Source organism: Lemur catta, chromosome 4, assembly GCF_020740605.2.
Source record: "Lemur catta isolate mLemCat1 chromosome 4, mLemCat1.pri, whole genome shotgun sequence".
Classification (NCBI taxonomy): Eukaryota; Metazoa; Chordata; class Mammalia; order Primates; family Lemuridae; genus Lemur; species Lemur catta.
Genome location: NC_059131.1, coordinates 42541800 through 42558963, shown reverse-complemented (window position 1 = coordinate 42558963; position 17164 = coordinate 42541800). Strand labels below are relative to the sequence as shown.

At 37.5% G+C, this 17164-nt stretch overlaps 1 protein-coding gene across 2 annotated transcripts in view; it reads left to right on the top strand.

The window, feature by feature from the left end:
• Positions 1-1839: 1839 nt before the first annotated feature.
• Positions 1840-17164, top strand: part of PNPT1 (polyribonucleotide nucleotidyltransferase 1) — a 42791-nt gene continuing 27466 nt past the window's right edge. Inside the window, exons 1-8 of one of the 2 annotated variants that reach the window (XM_045549646.1) lie at positions 1840-2086; positions 8389-8449; positions 9033-9107; positions 10474-10579; positions 11404-11453; positions 12802-12865; positions 12959-13006; positions 13869-13982. In XM_045549646.1, coding sequence (XP_045405602.1) covers positions 1926-2086; positions 8389-8449; positions 9033-9107; positions 10474-10579; positions 11404-11453; positions 12802-12865; positions 12959-13006; positions 13869-13982 — 679 coding nt within the window. In that variant the 5' untranslated portion in view covers positions 1840-1925. Of the gene's footprint in view, positions 2087-8388; positions 8450-9032; positions 9108-10473; positions 10580-11403; positions 11454-12801; positions 12866-12958; positions 13007-13868; positions 13983-17164 lie in introns of those variants that run through there. The other variant, XM_045549647.1, reaches the window with a different exon arrangement.

Here is a 17164-nt window from a genome sequence, read left to right as displayed (position 1 = left end):
AAATTATATTTTGGCTATCAAACCACACTTGGTGTAACTATACTTCTAGAATCTGACATCTCTTAAATTGAACTTCATGGATCATAGTAGTAGTAGTAGTTACAACCTCAAGAATTTAAATTTTTTATATTTTTGCTTCTGTGCTAACCTAAAAATGTTTACTGTAAACATATTCTGTATCACCTGTATAACTACTTCATAACAAAGCTCTGCCACAAGATTTTAGTGCCAATGTCTGCTATTGAGTTTATGAGCTTATTACTACTATTTCAATTGTTTTGGATTTATGTGAGGAAACAGAGGTGAGCTTAAGATGTGAATGCTGCTTTCCAGCATTTGTAGCTGGATGAAAGCTAATTGATTCAAGGAGTTCTAAAGGAAAGAAAGGTGTTCAATATTCTGAACAAAGGAAACTAGAGGAAAAATTAAGAAAAGGCTGCATCAAAGCTGAATCTACCATTTATTGAGTGCTGACAATGTGCTGTGCTGAGTACTGTCATATCCACTGTTCCATTTAATCCTTACAAAAAACTTGTAAGCTTTATATTATTGCCCATTTTCATGAAGACACTGAGGCTCAGAAACATAAGATCACACAACCAGCAAATAACAGAGATAAAAGATTGAAACCATCTGGGACTGACTCCAAGTCTACTCTCTAGCTATAATATTAAGCAATACTGTGTGAATGAAAATGATTATATAGTACTTAAGTGCATTACCAAAAGATAATTTAGTATTCTTACTCTATAAATCCAAAGTCATGCTGAATTGTGGCAAGTAGATTTTCTGAGATTTGCCTTTATGAAAGGTTTCAATGGATTAGTCTTGAAAACACTGTGGCAACTCAAGGTAAAGTCAAAGGGAGGAAAGGCAAAAACTTTTAACACTAAATACCTATAAAAAAATTAATGGTAATACCTTCTATGAGCATGGAAATCCCAAAGCAGTAAAAGCAAGGTGTCATGAAAGCAAGGTGTCAAAAAGCTGCTTTGCCACCAAATCACTCATTTGGAGCTCAACATGTTTTAATTCTTAAAACTATTGTTGAATGTGTGTTGGGTTTTATTGCTGTTTGGTTTTCTTTGGGGAAGTCGGTTATGACCTTAAAAGGGATATGTATATCATAATACAAAAATGATGATTCGTTCATTCAAGGAACAAGAATTCCTAACAGAATAGATTAGAAGGGGTGGAAGAAATTTACATACTCCCTAAAATTTATCAAATTCAAATTCCAAAAACTTTTTTATTTCACAAAACATTTATTTTAAATAGTAGCTGACATTTTGCATTTAAGAGTTGGTTTAAAAAATATGAACGTTTGACCAAAAGTGGCAAAGAACTGAATTGCTAAATATCAGAAACAAAAATGAATCAGAAACGACAAAAATTTGTAAAATTATGATGTAGGTCACTGAGAAATGAATAAATTTACTAGAAATCAGTTAACACAAACCTCTGCAGTAACATATTTATGTGAAATTTATGAAATAAAAGCCAGGGCGGAGGAGGGGAGAGGGTGATCTCTTTCTATGGCCCACCACACAAATTCTCCTAATTCTTAGTTCATAGAGCCAAATAATAATAATGTGTTGCCCTATGACTTCTATTATTAGAAATAAACATAAATTTACTCTACTTATTAAACACTTCCATTAGTCTAGGACTTTCTTTTAAAGTACGATAACACAAAAAAAGTATTATTTATCTAATTGCCCTTCACTGGAGGATAGAGACAAATGACAACTCAATCGCGTTCTGGTAAGTTTGACCCTCTCTGGGCTTCGTACAAAGTGGCCAAGGTATCCGCTTCCCCTGCTTCCCGCAGGCACCGGTGAAACGAAACCACATGAAGCTCCGCCCCGCGGCCTGCGGAGTGAGCCAATCGGGGCACAGCCCGGGCTGAGCGCGTGCCGAGTGTCATGGCGGCCTGCAGGCGCTGCTGCTCCTGCCTCCGACTCCGGCCCCTGGGCGAAAGTCCCCTCCGTCTGCCAGGGCGCGATCGGGCACTCACCCAGTTCCAGGTGCGAGCACTCTGGAGTAATGCGGGGTCTCGAACCGTGGCCGTTGACCTAAGCAACAGGTAAGGAACAGCGTGCCTTCCTTGTCTTTTCACAAGGCATCCTGTCCAGCCAGCTCGGGTACATTCATCTCCCAGGGTAGAAATCTGTTAGCTCAGGTCTCTTTAATCTCACTTGACCTCCAACCAAAATTCCAAATTTCCCTTTCCGGGTTTGGAGTCTGTCTTCTCAGACCCTCCCCCTTCCCGCGCTGCCTCTGTGCCCTTTGCTTCTTGAACCTCCCTCTTGCTGTTCCGGGATTCCTTTCTCCAGCCGATTCTGTCTGTCCACCCGACTTCGTTCTCCTTACTTTCAAGGACCCCTAGGCTCTGAAGTGGGAAACATTCAAAGTCGGAAAAACGAGTTGAGTTGACAGTGTATGCTCACATCATCCAGTCCAATGGATTGCCCAAAAGTGTGGCCACTATAACCCTGGGTAGGAAGGGAAAGGAAATGTCAGTTTATTGAACGCCAGGTTGTTTGTTTGTTTAGACAGGGTCTCACTCCGTTGCCCGGGCTAGAGTGCAGTGGCATCATCATAGCTCACTGCAACCTCAAACTCCTTGGGCTCAAACGATCCTCCTGCCTCAGCCCCCGAGTGCCTGGGAGTACAGGCACGTGCGACCACTCCCAGCTAATTTTTCTAGTTTTCGGGAGAGACGGGGATCTTGCTCTTGTTCAGGCTGGTCTCGAACTCCTGGGCTTAAGCAGCCCTTCCGCCTCGTCCTCTCAAAGTGCTAGGATTACAGTGACCACAGCGCCTGGCCCTAAATTTTTTACATGTAATTTTTAAAAATTTTGACCCCAGTTAATAAAAAAAAGCCAAAAAATCTGGCTTTGGATCCAAGCCTTGGTCCCTAACTTAATGAGTGACTGACCTTGAACAAGTTACTTCATCACTTTCTTGTGCAAAATGAGATGAGATTGGATTCAATCGAGGGACTGCAAACTTTTTCTGTAAAGGGCCAGATAATAAATATTAAGTGTTTTAGGGTTTGTGGACTACACACTGTGTGTATATGTGTGTGTATTTACATACCCTTTAAAAATGTAAAAAACATTCTTAGTAGAAGAGCTGTACAGAAACAGGCCATGAGCTGTTGATTGCTGACCCCTAGACTAGATGATCTCTAAGACTCATTCCACCCCTGGCATTCATTCATTCTGATTTTGGGGGGGAAAGGACATCTTCTCCATTCTTCAAGTACTGCACATTCTTCTCTGAAGAAGTGCCCCAGAACATTTCATTCAACAGACACCTACTATGAGATGGGCACTGGGTACTCAGAACAATGAGATTCAGTTCCTACCTTCCATATTTTCCATAAATAATCTACTTTGACTCTTTCATTTATTAATCAAGCTGGACATCTTTTGTAGCTAGTTCTTTTTAAACTTGCGATATATGTTGAAATAACTAGATGCATAAATGTCATACCTGTCAGATAGGTCAATTCTTTCATCTTTAAGGTTGTCATATGCAAAATTTATTGAGTGACTGCTATGTACCAGGCACTTTGTTAGCATATGTATTCTTTACCACACTCTGGGAGGTTACTATTGTGGTAGGCATTTTTCAGATAGTATGTTTAATGCTTACAGCATATTGAGCATCTAGTATGTACAAAGCACTGGGGATAAAGGGGCTGATGAGAGAGTGAGAAAAACACACATTCAGTGCTGGGAAGATTAATGTGGGAAAGATGTGGCCAGGACACTAAGGGAGCACAAAGGAATACTTATCCAGTCCTAAACTTGCCATGGGAGATGAATCTTGAAGGATAAGGAGGAATTTACAATGATTCACATGGCAAGGACAAAGCAGAGAAAGTGGCAAGTGCAATTGCAGAAAGGTGAGAGTGCATTTTAGGAACTACAGGTAATTCATTAAATAAGAATTTTGCAACAGACCAAACCATGAAAGTCTTTTTTTTTTTTTTTAGTTTTGTATTACTGAATATTTCTTGGTGGAAGTTGGAGAATGGTGGCTATATTCCGTATCACTCTGCAAATGTTTCTAAAATGTTCTTTAAGCATCTCTCCCTGAAGTTCTACTTTCTGTGGCAGATGGCTCCTGTCTTTTCCCCCCTCTCCCTTGGCTACCCCCTTCTACTCTTTCCACCAATAGGATCTCCCTGTTCATCTTATCATCCTTTTTATTATTTTTTAAAAGTATTTTTGATTAGGTATTTACTCACATGGTTCAACATTTTAAAAGTTCAAAAATCTTCCATACATTTCCATAGCCAACTAGTTCCAATCCCCAGAGGCCACTGATGTGTTATTGATCTTGTGTGTATTAGGAGGTATTTTATACATATAATATTGGAGAGTAAATTGGTGAGGTGAAAATCAACCATGAAATATAAAAGTAATAACATGGGCCAGGTATGGTGGTACATACCTATAATCCCAGCTACTCAGGAGGCTGAGGTGGAAGGATCGCTTGAGCCCAGACGTTTGAGACTAGCCTGGGCAATATAGTGAGACCCCCATCTCAAAAAAAAAAAAAAAAAAAGAGTAATACCATGTTTTTACCAAAAATAAAACTGAAAGTGCATGGACAGAAAAAAATTATATAGGTTAGTTTAACATCAGCTGAGATCATGAAATATAATGGAAAGCAATCACCTGGTTCTTTGCATAATGTAGATTGCACATACCTGGAAGAAAAACAGGTTGAATTTGGGCAATAACCAAGGTGGGACCATAGGGCTATCTAATCTAATGGGTATCCTAGGACGCCAAAAGGAGAAACTGGTTACAATTCTGGGTAGGTTCAACAGAGGGAACAGAAAGTAGGAGGATTTGGTGTTTCAACAAATATATAAATCCAGCATACATATTAATATTTGTGAACATCTGGGATACAGTAGACTTGTTTGTTTTTCTCAGTGATGCAGTCAGTTGCCAATGTAAATATATAAGCTTTAAAAGCTTTACAGGGCTTCCCTGGCTCTACTTCCCTGCCTGTTGATACCTGGGAGGCCTGGCTCTTAGGGAGAGGATAGTAAACTCGTTGGCTTGTGCTTCTGAGTACATGTGCTCTCTTCTTCTCTGATACAGTGCTAGTTCCTACATTTAGATGGGGCCGTTTAACTGATTTTCATTAGTGGAACCGGAGAAGAAATGACATATGTCATCTATAGACTAAAGTAGTCCCTTGGAAGGACTTTATTCCAATGAAGCCTACCGTTATTCAGAGAGAATTCATGTTCTTGACCTCTGTATTCTACTGCCTTCTCTTGTTTGCCTCTACAAATCATATCACCATTAAAGAATAAAGATTTGCCATCAATGAGCATATTCAACAGAATATGCCAACATGGGCAAAATGCTGAGGCAGTAGCCCCATTAGTGGAGTTGAACTTTGGCTTTTACAGCTCTTCTTTATTGTGTCTTAGGACCACTTAGATCTAGTTAGAGATCCTACACTCCCCTTCACAGGGATCACTTAGGTATTCAGAATTCATGTTAGTAGATGGAATGCCAATTCCTGGTAGGTCTCGAGAAGTACTGGTAGCATATTCTTTATTCAGGATTAAACAAAATTTCAAGACCCCAAATTTGCATTTTGCCACATAAAACCTTAATACTGATTTCAGCTATAGGTTGATGCGGGTCTTTATGATGCTATGTAGTATGACTGGCTCTGAGCATCTCATTCCTTTCATCTGTTCCACCTGTTAATCCAGCACCAGCCTTCTCTCTGCACTTCATCATTCCCATCAGTCAGGGGAGACCCATTTTATTATAGGCTGTCAACATTATAACATCTGTGTTGAATAATAATAGAAACCCAACTAAAATTTCTCAAATATTTCCTGCATTTAAAAAAAATCCTCATATTTGAAGGTCAGGGCTGATAGTACAAAAGAATTGCATTTATTAACATACATGCATTAACTGTACATGCTTTGTTCTGACTTTGAAATTTAACAAAATGAGTCTGAGTAGGTAAATATGCTTTGCATTAACTCAGCTTCTAGCAAAGGTATTTAATGGGTGGAAATACTAAGGGTTGTCTCTTCATCCCCTTGGTATGTGTACAGAATAATCTTATTTGGAGCAGGGCATTGGAGGTGTCTGCATGTGTGTGTTTCGTTTGTGTATTTTTAGCACCAGAATATGATAGAATGTTTCTGAAGCAGAGCTCATGGGACTAGAGCATCTTCCTCAGTATGTTCAGGGGTCACTGACTTGCTTTTGTTTCACAACACCCTGTGATGAATCTTGGGCTGTTTGACAAGGAGTTTTGCTGGTCTGTTTCAAGACTTCAGTAACCTCTTTTTGCATTCTTGGCAGAAATGGTAATACAGCTGACAGTGCTGCCTATCTTACATAACTAAAGCAGCTTTATTAGGGTATAATTCACATACCATACAGTTCATTCATTTAAAGTGCAAAACTCCCTGAGCACAGTGGCTTATACCTGTAATCCCAGCACTTTGGGAGGCTGTGGTAGGAGGATCACTTGAGCCCAGGAGTTCAAGGTTACAGTTAGCTATGATAGGTCTACTACACTCCACCCTGGGTGGCAGAGTGAGACTGTTTTTAAAAAAAAAAGAAAGTACAACTCGATGGGGGCATTAGTATATTCACAGAGTTTTGCAACCATTACTACAATCCATTTTAGAACACTTCGTCACCCCAAAAAGAAATTCATTAGCAATCACTTACCATTTCTCCCCAACCTCCACAGCCCCAGGCAATCACTAATCTACTTTCTTTCTCTATGGATTTGCCCATTCTGGAGATTTCATATAAATGGAAACATATTTATGGTCTTTTGTGACTGCCTTTTTCTAGCATAATGTTTTCAGGGTTTATTCATGTTGTAACATGTATCAGTACTTTATTCCTTTTTATGGCTTAATAATAATCCATTGTATGGATTATACCACATTTAGATTATCGATTCATCAGTTGATGGACATTTGGGTTCTTTGCATTTAGGGGCTATTATGAATAATGCTACAATGAACATTCATGATAGTTGTGAAGTAGTACTTCATTATGATTTTGATTTGCATTTCCCTGGTGGCTAATGATATTGAGCATATTTTTATGTACTTCTTGGCCATTTGTGTATCTTTTGGAGAAATGTCTATTCAAATACTTTGCCAAGTTTTAAAATTGAGTTGTCTTTGTTGTTAAGTTGTAAGAGTTCTTTACATGTGCTAGATATAAGTCCCTTATCAGATATATGATTTGTAAATATTTTCTCCTAATCTGTGGCTTTTCTTTTACTTTCTTGATATTCTTTGAAACATGAAAGTTTTTAATTTTGATGAAAATTGATTTATCTATTTTTTTCTTTTGTCACTTACATTTTTGATGTCATATCTAAGACTTTGTCTAACCCAAATCTATGAAGATTTATTTCTATGTTTTTTTCTAAGAATTGTATAGTTTTAGCTCTTAGCTAGTCTAGCATTCATTTTGAGTTAATTTTTATTTTTACATGAAGATTTACTCTTTTTTGCATATGAATATCCAGTTGCCCTGGCACTGTTAGTTGAAAATACTGTTCTTTCCTCATTGAAGACTAGTCTTTCCCCTATTGTCAAGCATGAAGGTCCTTGTAAGCAATATTTAGGGTTTTTTTTTTTATTGTTTTCTTTTTTGACAAGGTCTTGCTCTGTCACCTGGGCTAGAGTGCAGTGGTGTCATCATAGCTCACTGCAACCTCAAACTCTTGACCGCAAGCCATCCTCCTCCCTTAGCCTCCCAGGCCTGTAGTCAGTTACTATACCTGGCTAATTTTTCTAGTTGTTGTAGAGACGGAGTCTTGCTCTTGCTCAGGCTGGTCTCAAACTCCTGGCCTCGAGCAATCCTCCCGCCTTGGCTTCCCCAAAGTGCTAGGAATACAGGTATGAACCACTGCACCCGGCAAGGGGTGATAGTTTATCCTAAAAATAATGGGAGAAATCTTTAAGTAGGGAAATGACCCTGTTTGTTTGCTAAAAGGTTACTGTAGTCAACAAGGCAAGGGGTGACAGGAGACTATACTAAGACAGTAAATGAGAATTAACATTTAGGGAGGCAGTTAGCTTCTGAACCCCCCACCCCAAAATACTTCGTCTACAATTCAGATTAATCCTGTGTCTTGGTTTCTGTATTCCTTAAGCAGCTCATAAATTCCCCTTGTACTTTTGATGATGATGATGAATTTTATCCCTTATGGTTTGTTTCTTGCTGGAGGTTAGTAAGAGGAGACTCAGTAGCCTTTGGTTCTTCTGTTAGAATCTTTCATTATTTTATACTAAGCTGGAATTGTACTGATGACCTAAGAGTTTTATATTGCTTTTTTATTTTTAAACAGAAAATTAGAAATATCCTCTGGAAAACTGGCCAGATTTGCAGATGGCTCTGCTGTAGTACAGGTAAAAAGTCCAGGTTTTTAAATTTTCATCTTAAAAATGGTTATGGAGTCTATTACTGAGTATCTTTAGAACACCATGTAACTTCTTTAGAATTGTGGTACTGGAAATTAATTCAGATATTACTAAGATCATTTCAAGTGTCAGAATCATTCCAGACAACCACAGAGTCAGGGAGCTGGATGGCCTTTAAAATCCCTTCCAAACTTGGGGTTCTGTTTTATACTGTTAATAAATTCTGTTGTGCTTTTCTAGAGAAAGTGATTTTGGTATTTTCTTCAATAGTAATACTTGGAAATTTTTTTCTTTATAGCATAAATTTTCTCATAAGAAATAGAAAATATGATTCAATTCATTAGATGTGACTAAACTACCAGTTAGCTTTTTTTTCCTTTTCATTCTATAGTTTTTTAAAAGCTCAGGGATCAAGACTGGATTACTTGTGAATAATTATTTTCATTGTAATCATGTCATAGAATAACAGGTCTATTTCCTTGAGTTTAATTGGAGTAAGGATTCATTCAGTTGCTACTTATATACTAATATCTGATTTCAAAGGAATTTACCAATGTTGTTCATGTTTAAGTCAGGTGACACTGCGGTGATGGTCACAGCGGTCAGTAAAACAAAACCTTCGCCTTCCCAGTTCATGCCTTTGGTGGTAAGTATTTGCTGATTTATTTGAACTATAATGTAATGTATATGTAGAATTTGTAATCTTTTTATCGAGTGTCTAGTGAGTGAAAAATATAAAGTTTGCATAACAAAGGGTTTTTCTTAGTTGTATGATATTGAGTCATTAGAAGAATGTAAATTGGTTACTTAAGAACCTATTGTCATACTAGTGGTGAGGATACCTTAGAATTTGTAATGTCCAGGTACGTAAGTTGATGTGAACAGTGGAAGTGTGTCAAGTACTTTGACATTGAATAAGCCTTCATAGTTTCCCTTCAGTATGAGTCTGTAAATACAGTCTGCCCTCTGTATCTGTCAGTTCTGCCATCTGTGGATTCAAACAATGGTGGATTATAAATATTTGGAAAGACCAGGCGCAGTGGCTCACGCTTATAATCCTAACACTTTGGGAAGCCGAGGCAGGAAGATCACTTGAGGCAAGGAGTTCTGAGTCCAGCTCTGACAACATAGTGAGACCCCATCTTTACAAAAGAAAATTTAAAAATCAGCCAGGCATGGTGGCATATGTCTCTAGTCCCAGCTACTCTGGAGGCTGAGACAGGAGGATGGCTTGAGGCCAGGAGTTTGAGGTTGCAGTGAGCTATAATGATGCCACTGCACTCTAGCCTGGGCAACAGAGGGAGACCATGTCTCAAAAAAAAAAAAAAAAAATTTTTACTTTATTTTTTTTCAGAAAAAACAATTGTACCTGCTCCAAACATGTACAGACTTTTTCTTATTCCCTAAACAATATAGTGTAACAATTATTTATATAACATTACATTATATTATTTACATTGTATAATATTAAGTATTACATGTAATTTAGAGATGATTTAAAGTATACAAGAGGATGTGCATAGGTTATATGCAAATACAACACTATTTTATATTGGCAATTTGAGCATCCGTGGATTTTGCTATCCATAAGAGGTCCTGGAACCAATCCCCCACAGATACCAAGAGATGACTGTATGTGTTTAGTGAAGAGTTCCTTAGGATTTTATGCCTTCTTTCCATTATGAAAAGGAGAATGCAGTTATATCAGAGTTGATGCAAAAAAAGCAATGTTTGACTTGATCAGAATGAGGAACTGTGGGGAATAGTGAGGGTAGGTACTCATCTGACTACTAAGTGGGAGACTTTTTAAATTAATTTGCTGAAACATTTCTGTCACCTCTCCTTCCCCCAAGAGATACAAAATGCTTAAAGTAAATAAAATATTCTCTACTCTTAGTCTAGAATATGTTGTTAGCAACCTCAGGAAAATTAGTATTTACATAGTTCTTGGGGTATAGTTTGTTACTTAAAAAAAGAATCATATGAACTTCATTTTTTTACTGCTACTTCAGGTTGATTACAGACAGAAGGCTGCGGCAGCAGGTAGAATTCCCACAAACTATCTGAGAAGAGAGATTGGTACTTCTGATAAAGAAATTCTTACAAGTCGAATAATAGGTAAGATATTAACAGAGGCATTAATCCTCTCTGATATGTCTATGTTAGCATCTCTTTCTTTCCATCTGTGTTCTATAGTATATCTTAAATTTTCCTTCATTGCAGTAACATCACCTAAGACTATTCACTCTCTCTGTTCATTCACTCATATGTGGTATCCATGAGAGAAAAAACTTTTGATTCTTCACTACTGAATCCACTATACCGATATACTGTATACTGCTGGCACAGAATAGACATTCAGTAAATATTTGTTGACTGAATGAATGAATCTCTATTGAGCATATGAATTCCATGGCCCATGCTTCCACTCTGTTGACTCTATTCCTAGGGTTTTTCATTTTCACGTTAAGCATAGTAATTCCTAAAAGCATTATGTTTATCAACTACTGAAATATGTTTATAACATTCCAAATCTTTGACATCCCTAAATATTGTGATTGTTTATAGTTTTTAGCTGTTCTACCCAGGAATTGCTGGTTTGTGTATACTTATATGCATTCTTGCTATTGGTCTTAAGTCTCTTTCCTCCACTTCTATATGTAAATGATGCCTTTGGAACCAGAAGGAAAAGTTGCCCTGCAATCTTTGCACTTAATGTGCTGCTACCCTGCTTGTTTTTTGTTGTTAGGGCATGGTGTGTATTAACTGAAGCATTGGCATTTATCTATGTCCGTCTTAGTAAATCAGTCCAAGGGGATTGTTTTTGTTTGTTTGTTTGTTTGTTTGGTGTACAGAACAGCTACCTATATTAGTTCAAAAGTTTTGAACTGTAGAGGAATGCTGTCAGTACTATTTAATGTCTTTTTTCTTTCTTTTGGCAGATCGTTCAATTAGACCTCTCTTTCCAGCTGGCTACTTCTATGATACACAGGTAGGTTCTACTTTAGTTTTATTAGTTTCCAGATCAACCAAAAATTACTTAATTAATCTCTGTAATACTTACTAGGCTAAACATTATAGAGAATATAAACTAAGAATTTTCGATGATGCTGTTGTATTTTACATTCAGTTTTTTAAAAAAGATAATACTTTTAAAAAGCTAACATTTATTCAGTGTCAGTTTGAGCTGACATCTGAATTATGAGTAAGAGTTTGCCAAGGTGTGTCAGGGAAGCATTCCAGGCAGGTGGATGGGAAGTGAGAACGCCCTGTGGCCAGAAAGAAATTGGTGAGTTTGAAAGGTCAGCATGATTGAGGTGGGTGGGGACCAGATCAGCCTGGGCCTTGTAGGTCAGTCATATTAGTTATAGACTAAGACAATCAAACACAACTAAGTTTTATTACCTGTGTTTATTACTAAATCCTCCAAACCTACTGAATCCTCTGAATAATATGCTTTATTATATTTTAAAACTTCCTAGGTCAGGCACGATAGCTCACACTTGTAATCCCAGCACTTTGAGAGGCCAAGATGGGAGGATCTCTTGAGGCCAGAAGTTCGAGATGAGCCTGGGCAATATAGCAAGACAGTGTCTCTCCAAGATGTAGGAGAACTTAGTGGTACTCACCTGTAGTCCCAGCTGCTCAGGAGGCTGAGGCAGGAGAATGGCTTGAGCCCTGGATTTCAAGGTTATAGTGAGCTATGATTGCGCCACTGCACTCCAGCCTGAGCAATAGAGCAAGACCCTGTCTCTCAAAAAAAAAAAAAACTTTCTGAATATTATTTCATTCAGCATAATGACCCATATACTTTAATTGAATAACCATTTTATTTGAAATAAATAAATATGCCTTGTAATACATCTTTGCAAGGATGTCACAGCCTCAAGGAGGTTATTTTCTTAAGTATATGACATAGGCACATCATTCCAGTACAAAGTAATTCATTGGTTTGTTTCATATATGCTTATAAACAGAAGACAATATTTTTACATACTAGAAATAACTAACCTTTACTGAGTACTTGCAACATGGCCAATATTATGGTAAGTATTTTACATACAATATTTCTGTAATTCTCACAAGAATCCTTTAGGAAGATGCCATTATTTTTCCCTTTTAAAGATAAGGAAACTTTTGAGGTTTAATTTAAGTAATTTACCAATATCAATGAGCATTTAGTTAAATGATAACCAAAATTAAGGGGTTTGACTAAAAAGCCCATGCTTTTAACCATATAGTGCTCTTATATTTTAGGCCAAGATATTAACCTAAATGATAATTCTGCCAAATCAAGTAGATTTTTTTTAAGTGCTTTGAATTTTTTTCCATTATACCAGGTCCTTTGTAATCTTTTAGCAGTAGATGGTGTTAATGAACCTGATGTCCTAGCAATTAATGGAGGTAAGTATAAAAGTAGAGATTAAAATTATCACTGATTTTATAAAGTGGGAAAATATTTTAATGTCAGCTTTTATTTTTCTCTTTTTTTTTAAGCTTCTGTAGCCCTCTCATTATCAGATATTCCTTGGAATGGACCTGTTGGTAAGTGAGAATTTGAAAATAAGAATGTTTTTTCAGTAAATGATGGTGGCATGTAAGAGCAATAGCATTCTAAGACTCCTTTTGGGTCTTTCAAACATTTTCTTCCTTGCCCTGGGTTTTTTTCTAACAGCAATATGTTATGATGTTATAGATTTTTTGTTCCTAGATATTTTGATTTCTTAATTGCCTCTTTCTGTTAGAGGACCTTTTTTTTGGACTTGGAAATTGTCAGAGTACATACTCTTTCAGGATAAAACAAACATGTATGTAACTTATAGCTCTTACAAGTTGTAATCATACAACATAAAATGATTCATTGAGTAAATAATTATTGAGTGTCCTAAGTGCTAGATACTGACACAGGCACTGAAGGAACACGCAGACTAGGCCCTAGCAGTACAGACAGGAAAAAGGCAGTGCTTGCTTTCAGCATAAATAGTAGAGACAGGTAATTATTTGCAAACAGTACTATTATAAAAGCATAGTCAAAGTGCTAAGAAAATGATAGAAAAGAGCAGGTTTAGTTTTGCGGGGTCAAGTTGTCAAGGAGGCCTTCTCAGAATAGTCCACATTTAAGCGGAATCTTAGAATCAGATGTTAAGAGAATACAGTCTTAACCAGGAGATGTACATGAGCAGAATTACAGAGGGATGGAAGAAATGGTATATTTTGAGCAATTCAGAGTGGTCCAGTGAAGCCAGAGGTAGGGTGGGGTAGGATGATCTGTGGGTCTTAAATACCATGGTAAAAATATGGATTTTGTTCTGGGGTCACAATCAGAGATAGGGGATTGAAGCCATTGTGGGTATAATGTCTTGAAAACTGGGAGTTTTTATTAAAGAATTGCCAATTGCCATTTTAGGGGCAGTACGAATAGGAATGGTTGATGGAGAATGTGTTGTTAACCCAACACGAAAAGAAATGTCTTCCAGTACTTTAAATTTAGTGGTTGCTGGAGCACCTAAAAGTCAGATTGGTAAGTAGTTTAAATACTATATTTGTTCTGGATTTTACTTACAAGTTTGAGCTTCTTAAAATGAATTTTAAGGGTTTTTTTGTATGTGAGTTTCATCAATACCCATAAAGATTTTTGTTTTAACTCTCTCCTATTTTGGTAGTGTTTTTTATTTTATTTTATTTTATTTCAGAGATAAGATCTTACTCTGTCTCCCAGGCTTGAATGCAGCTTCAAATACCTGGGCTCAAGCAATCCCCCCACCTCAGCCTCCTGAGTAGCTGGGATTACGGGCACTAGCCACCATACCCAGCTCAAATTTTGATAGTGCTCTTGCTTCATATCAACCAGTACCTAAAATTACAGAATGTTATACAACTTTTAATGAAGTATATAAAAATCTTTATGTACCAAGTTAATTTCAGTAGTTATTTTTAGACTAATAACTTAGTTACTAATTTAAATGACTTAGTCTAAAAAGTTCTAAACCTGATAATAAATTAATTGTTTTATTAGTTTAAATATTTTAATTTGGCTAATTCAGTGATTCCAAGCCTGTTTGGTGTGCTCTGAGAAAGAGATGACCTATTTCTGGCAGGTGGAAAACTAATAATAAAATAGAAGAAATGCACTGACCATTTCTTCACTTATTCCTTATAATAAACATGTCATAATTGCATGAATGAAAATCGGCCTCGTTCTGTGGAAGGACAATGGGCTTTAGCAGGCAGAATGACCTGGGTCTGAAACCTGGCTCTGGCACCATAACCATGTGACCTTTGGTAAATTATATAAGGGCTCTTCTCATCAGTTTATTTTACTGTGTGACATTTGATGTCGGGGACTTTTTGACGTGAGATGTTCTGATGTGGGAACATTTTGATGAAACATAAAATATTAAACTTTTAGTGCTTTCCTGCATAAGTAATGTATGAAACACCTCATTTCCAGCTTCTACATTTGGTCAGTAATGGAGTTAGAATTAGGTAATATATGATACACAAAACACATTTAATAGGAGTTATATGTTATTCATCCCTTAGTTGGGGATTGTGTTGTCAAACCAAATAACAAGGCTTACACAAGATGGAAATTTATTTTCTCTCAGGTAAAAGAAATTGCGAGGTAGTCCAGAACAGTAATAGTGGCTCCATGATGTCTTAAGAAATCCAGATTCCTTCTAGCTTTCTGCTCTGCCATACTCAAGGTGTGATCTCATCTTCACACTTATGAACTGGCCACCAGAGCTCTGGCGAACTCATCTGACTTATAGGCAAGAGGAAGAAAAGAAGAGGAGGATAGCAGAATATCAGGTGCCAGCCTAGCAAGTCTACCTCCCTTTTAAGGAGCCTTCCCAGAAATCCCCACATAGCAGTTTCCATTTATATCTCATTGAGCAGAACTGTGACACACAACTGCATCCTTGACTGTAAGGGACCCAAATTTTTAACTTTATATAATTTTAATTAATTTCAGTGCAGATAGCCATATGTGGCTAGTAGTTACTATATTTGACAGTACAAATCTATAGACAAAAAACTGTAAGGAATTTTCTTATGAAGTATTTTTAGAAAGGAATTGCTTTAAATTTTAATTAGTAAAAACAAAATTTATTTGGGGAGTAAACACTTTTCTCTACCATATTCTTTTCACATTCTGTTTTTAAAATCCATTTATTGAGATATATTTTACACACATTAAACGCAATATTTTTTTTAAATCTTCAATTTAATTTTATAAAAGTGAGAGAGCATGTCATGGAAATACAGATGAGAACAAGAATATAGCCATCTCAGTATCATGGTATCAGAGGAAGTTTCCTTATGCCTGGAGTGAAATATTGAAACTTTACCTTCCTTTACCATCCCCCATTTGTAACATAATTGTTTCCATATTCCTCCACATTTAGAACCACATCAGGCATTGTTATAATTTTTGCTTTTGCTTCAACTGTCAAACATAAATTAGAACTATGGTCCCCAACCCCTGGGCCACAGCCCGGTCCCTTACAGTCAAGGGCGCAGTTGTGTGTCACAATTCTGCCCAATGAGATATAAATGGAAACTGCTATGTGGGGATTTCCAGGAAGGCTCCTTACAAGGGAGGTAGACTGCATCACTGCCTGAGCTCTGCCTCCACCACCACCCTACCCATGCCCCACCCCACCACCATCATCACCCCTCTGTCTGTGGAAAAATTGTCTTCCATGAAACTGGTCCCTGGTGCCAAAAAGGTTGGGGACTGCTGATTTAGAAAGCTCAAGATCCATTTTTATATCTGTTTGGTGGTCCACCACTGGTATTATCCACTAGAGCTTCTGAAACTTAGTCAGTCAGTGGATGTCTATGGCAACAAATTAGACAAAATGATGAGGATGCTTGCAATTAAGCAGCTGAGATTGGTCAGTAGAGACAGGCCTTGACAATCCTCTTACAAGACAAGGCTCAACCATGTGTCACACAAATAACGCCGCTCAAACTACAGAAGCTGGACTTGGAAACTCTCTATCATCCATTGTATTCACCAGACCTTGTACCAACTGACTACCACTTCTTCCAGGCTTTGGACCACTTCTTGCAAGGAAAAATATTCAATTCTCAACAAGCTGTGGAAAATGCCTTTCATGATATCAGCGCCACTGGCTCTGTAGGCTTCTTTGCTGCTGTCATAAACAAGCTATCATTAAGATGACAAACTGTGTCGACAGTGTGGGCGCATACTTTGATTAATTGTACTGCTTATTTGAGATAGATAAACTGCACTTTTGATTTGAAATCTGACATTTCATATTTAATGACCTCATACAATGGTAAAACCCAATTTTGGCACTTCCCTACTTTACACAGGAGTTTTATTATTATAAAACCATAAAAGCAGCTATAATCATGCCTGTAATCCTAGCACTCTGGAAGGCCGAGGCAGGGGGATTGCTTGAGCTCAGGAGTTCAAGACCAGACTGAGCAAGAGCAAGACCCTGTCTCTACTAAAAATAGAAAAAATTATGTCAAGCAGAGTCCTACAGATGGTAAAGAAGAAAAAAAAATAGAAAAACTTAGCTGGGCGTCTTGGCTTGCTACTGGAGTCCTAGCTATTTGGGGGCTGAGGCAGGAGAATTCCTTGAGCCCAGGAGTTCGAGGTTGCTGTGAGCTAGCCTGATGCCACTATACTCTAGTCTGGGCAACAAGACGAGACTCTCTCTTAAA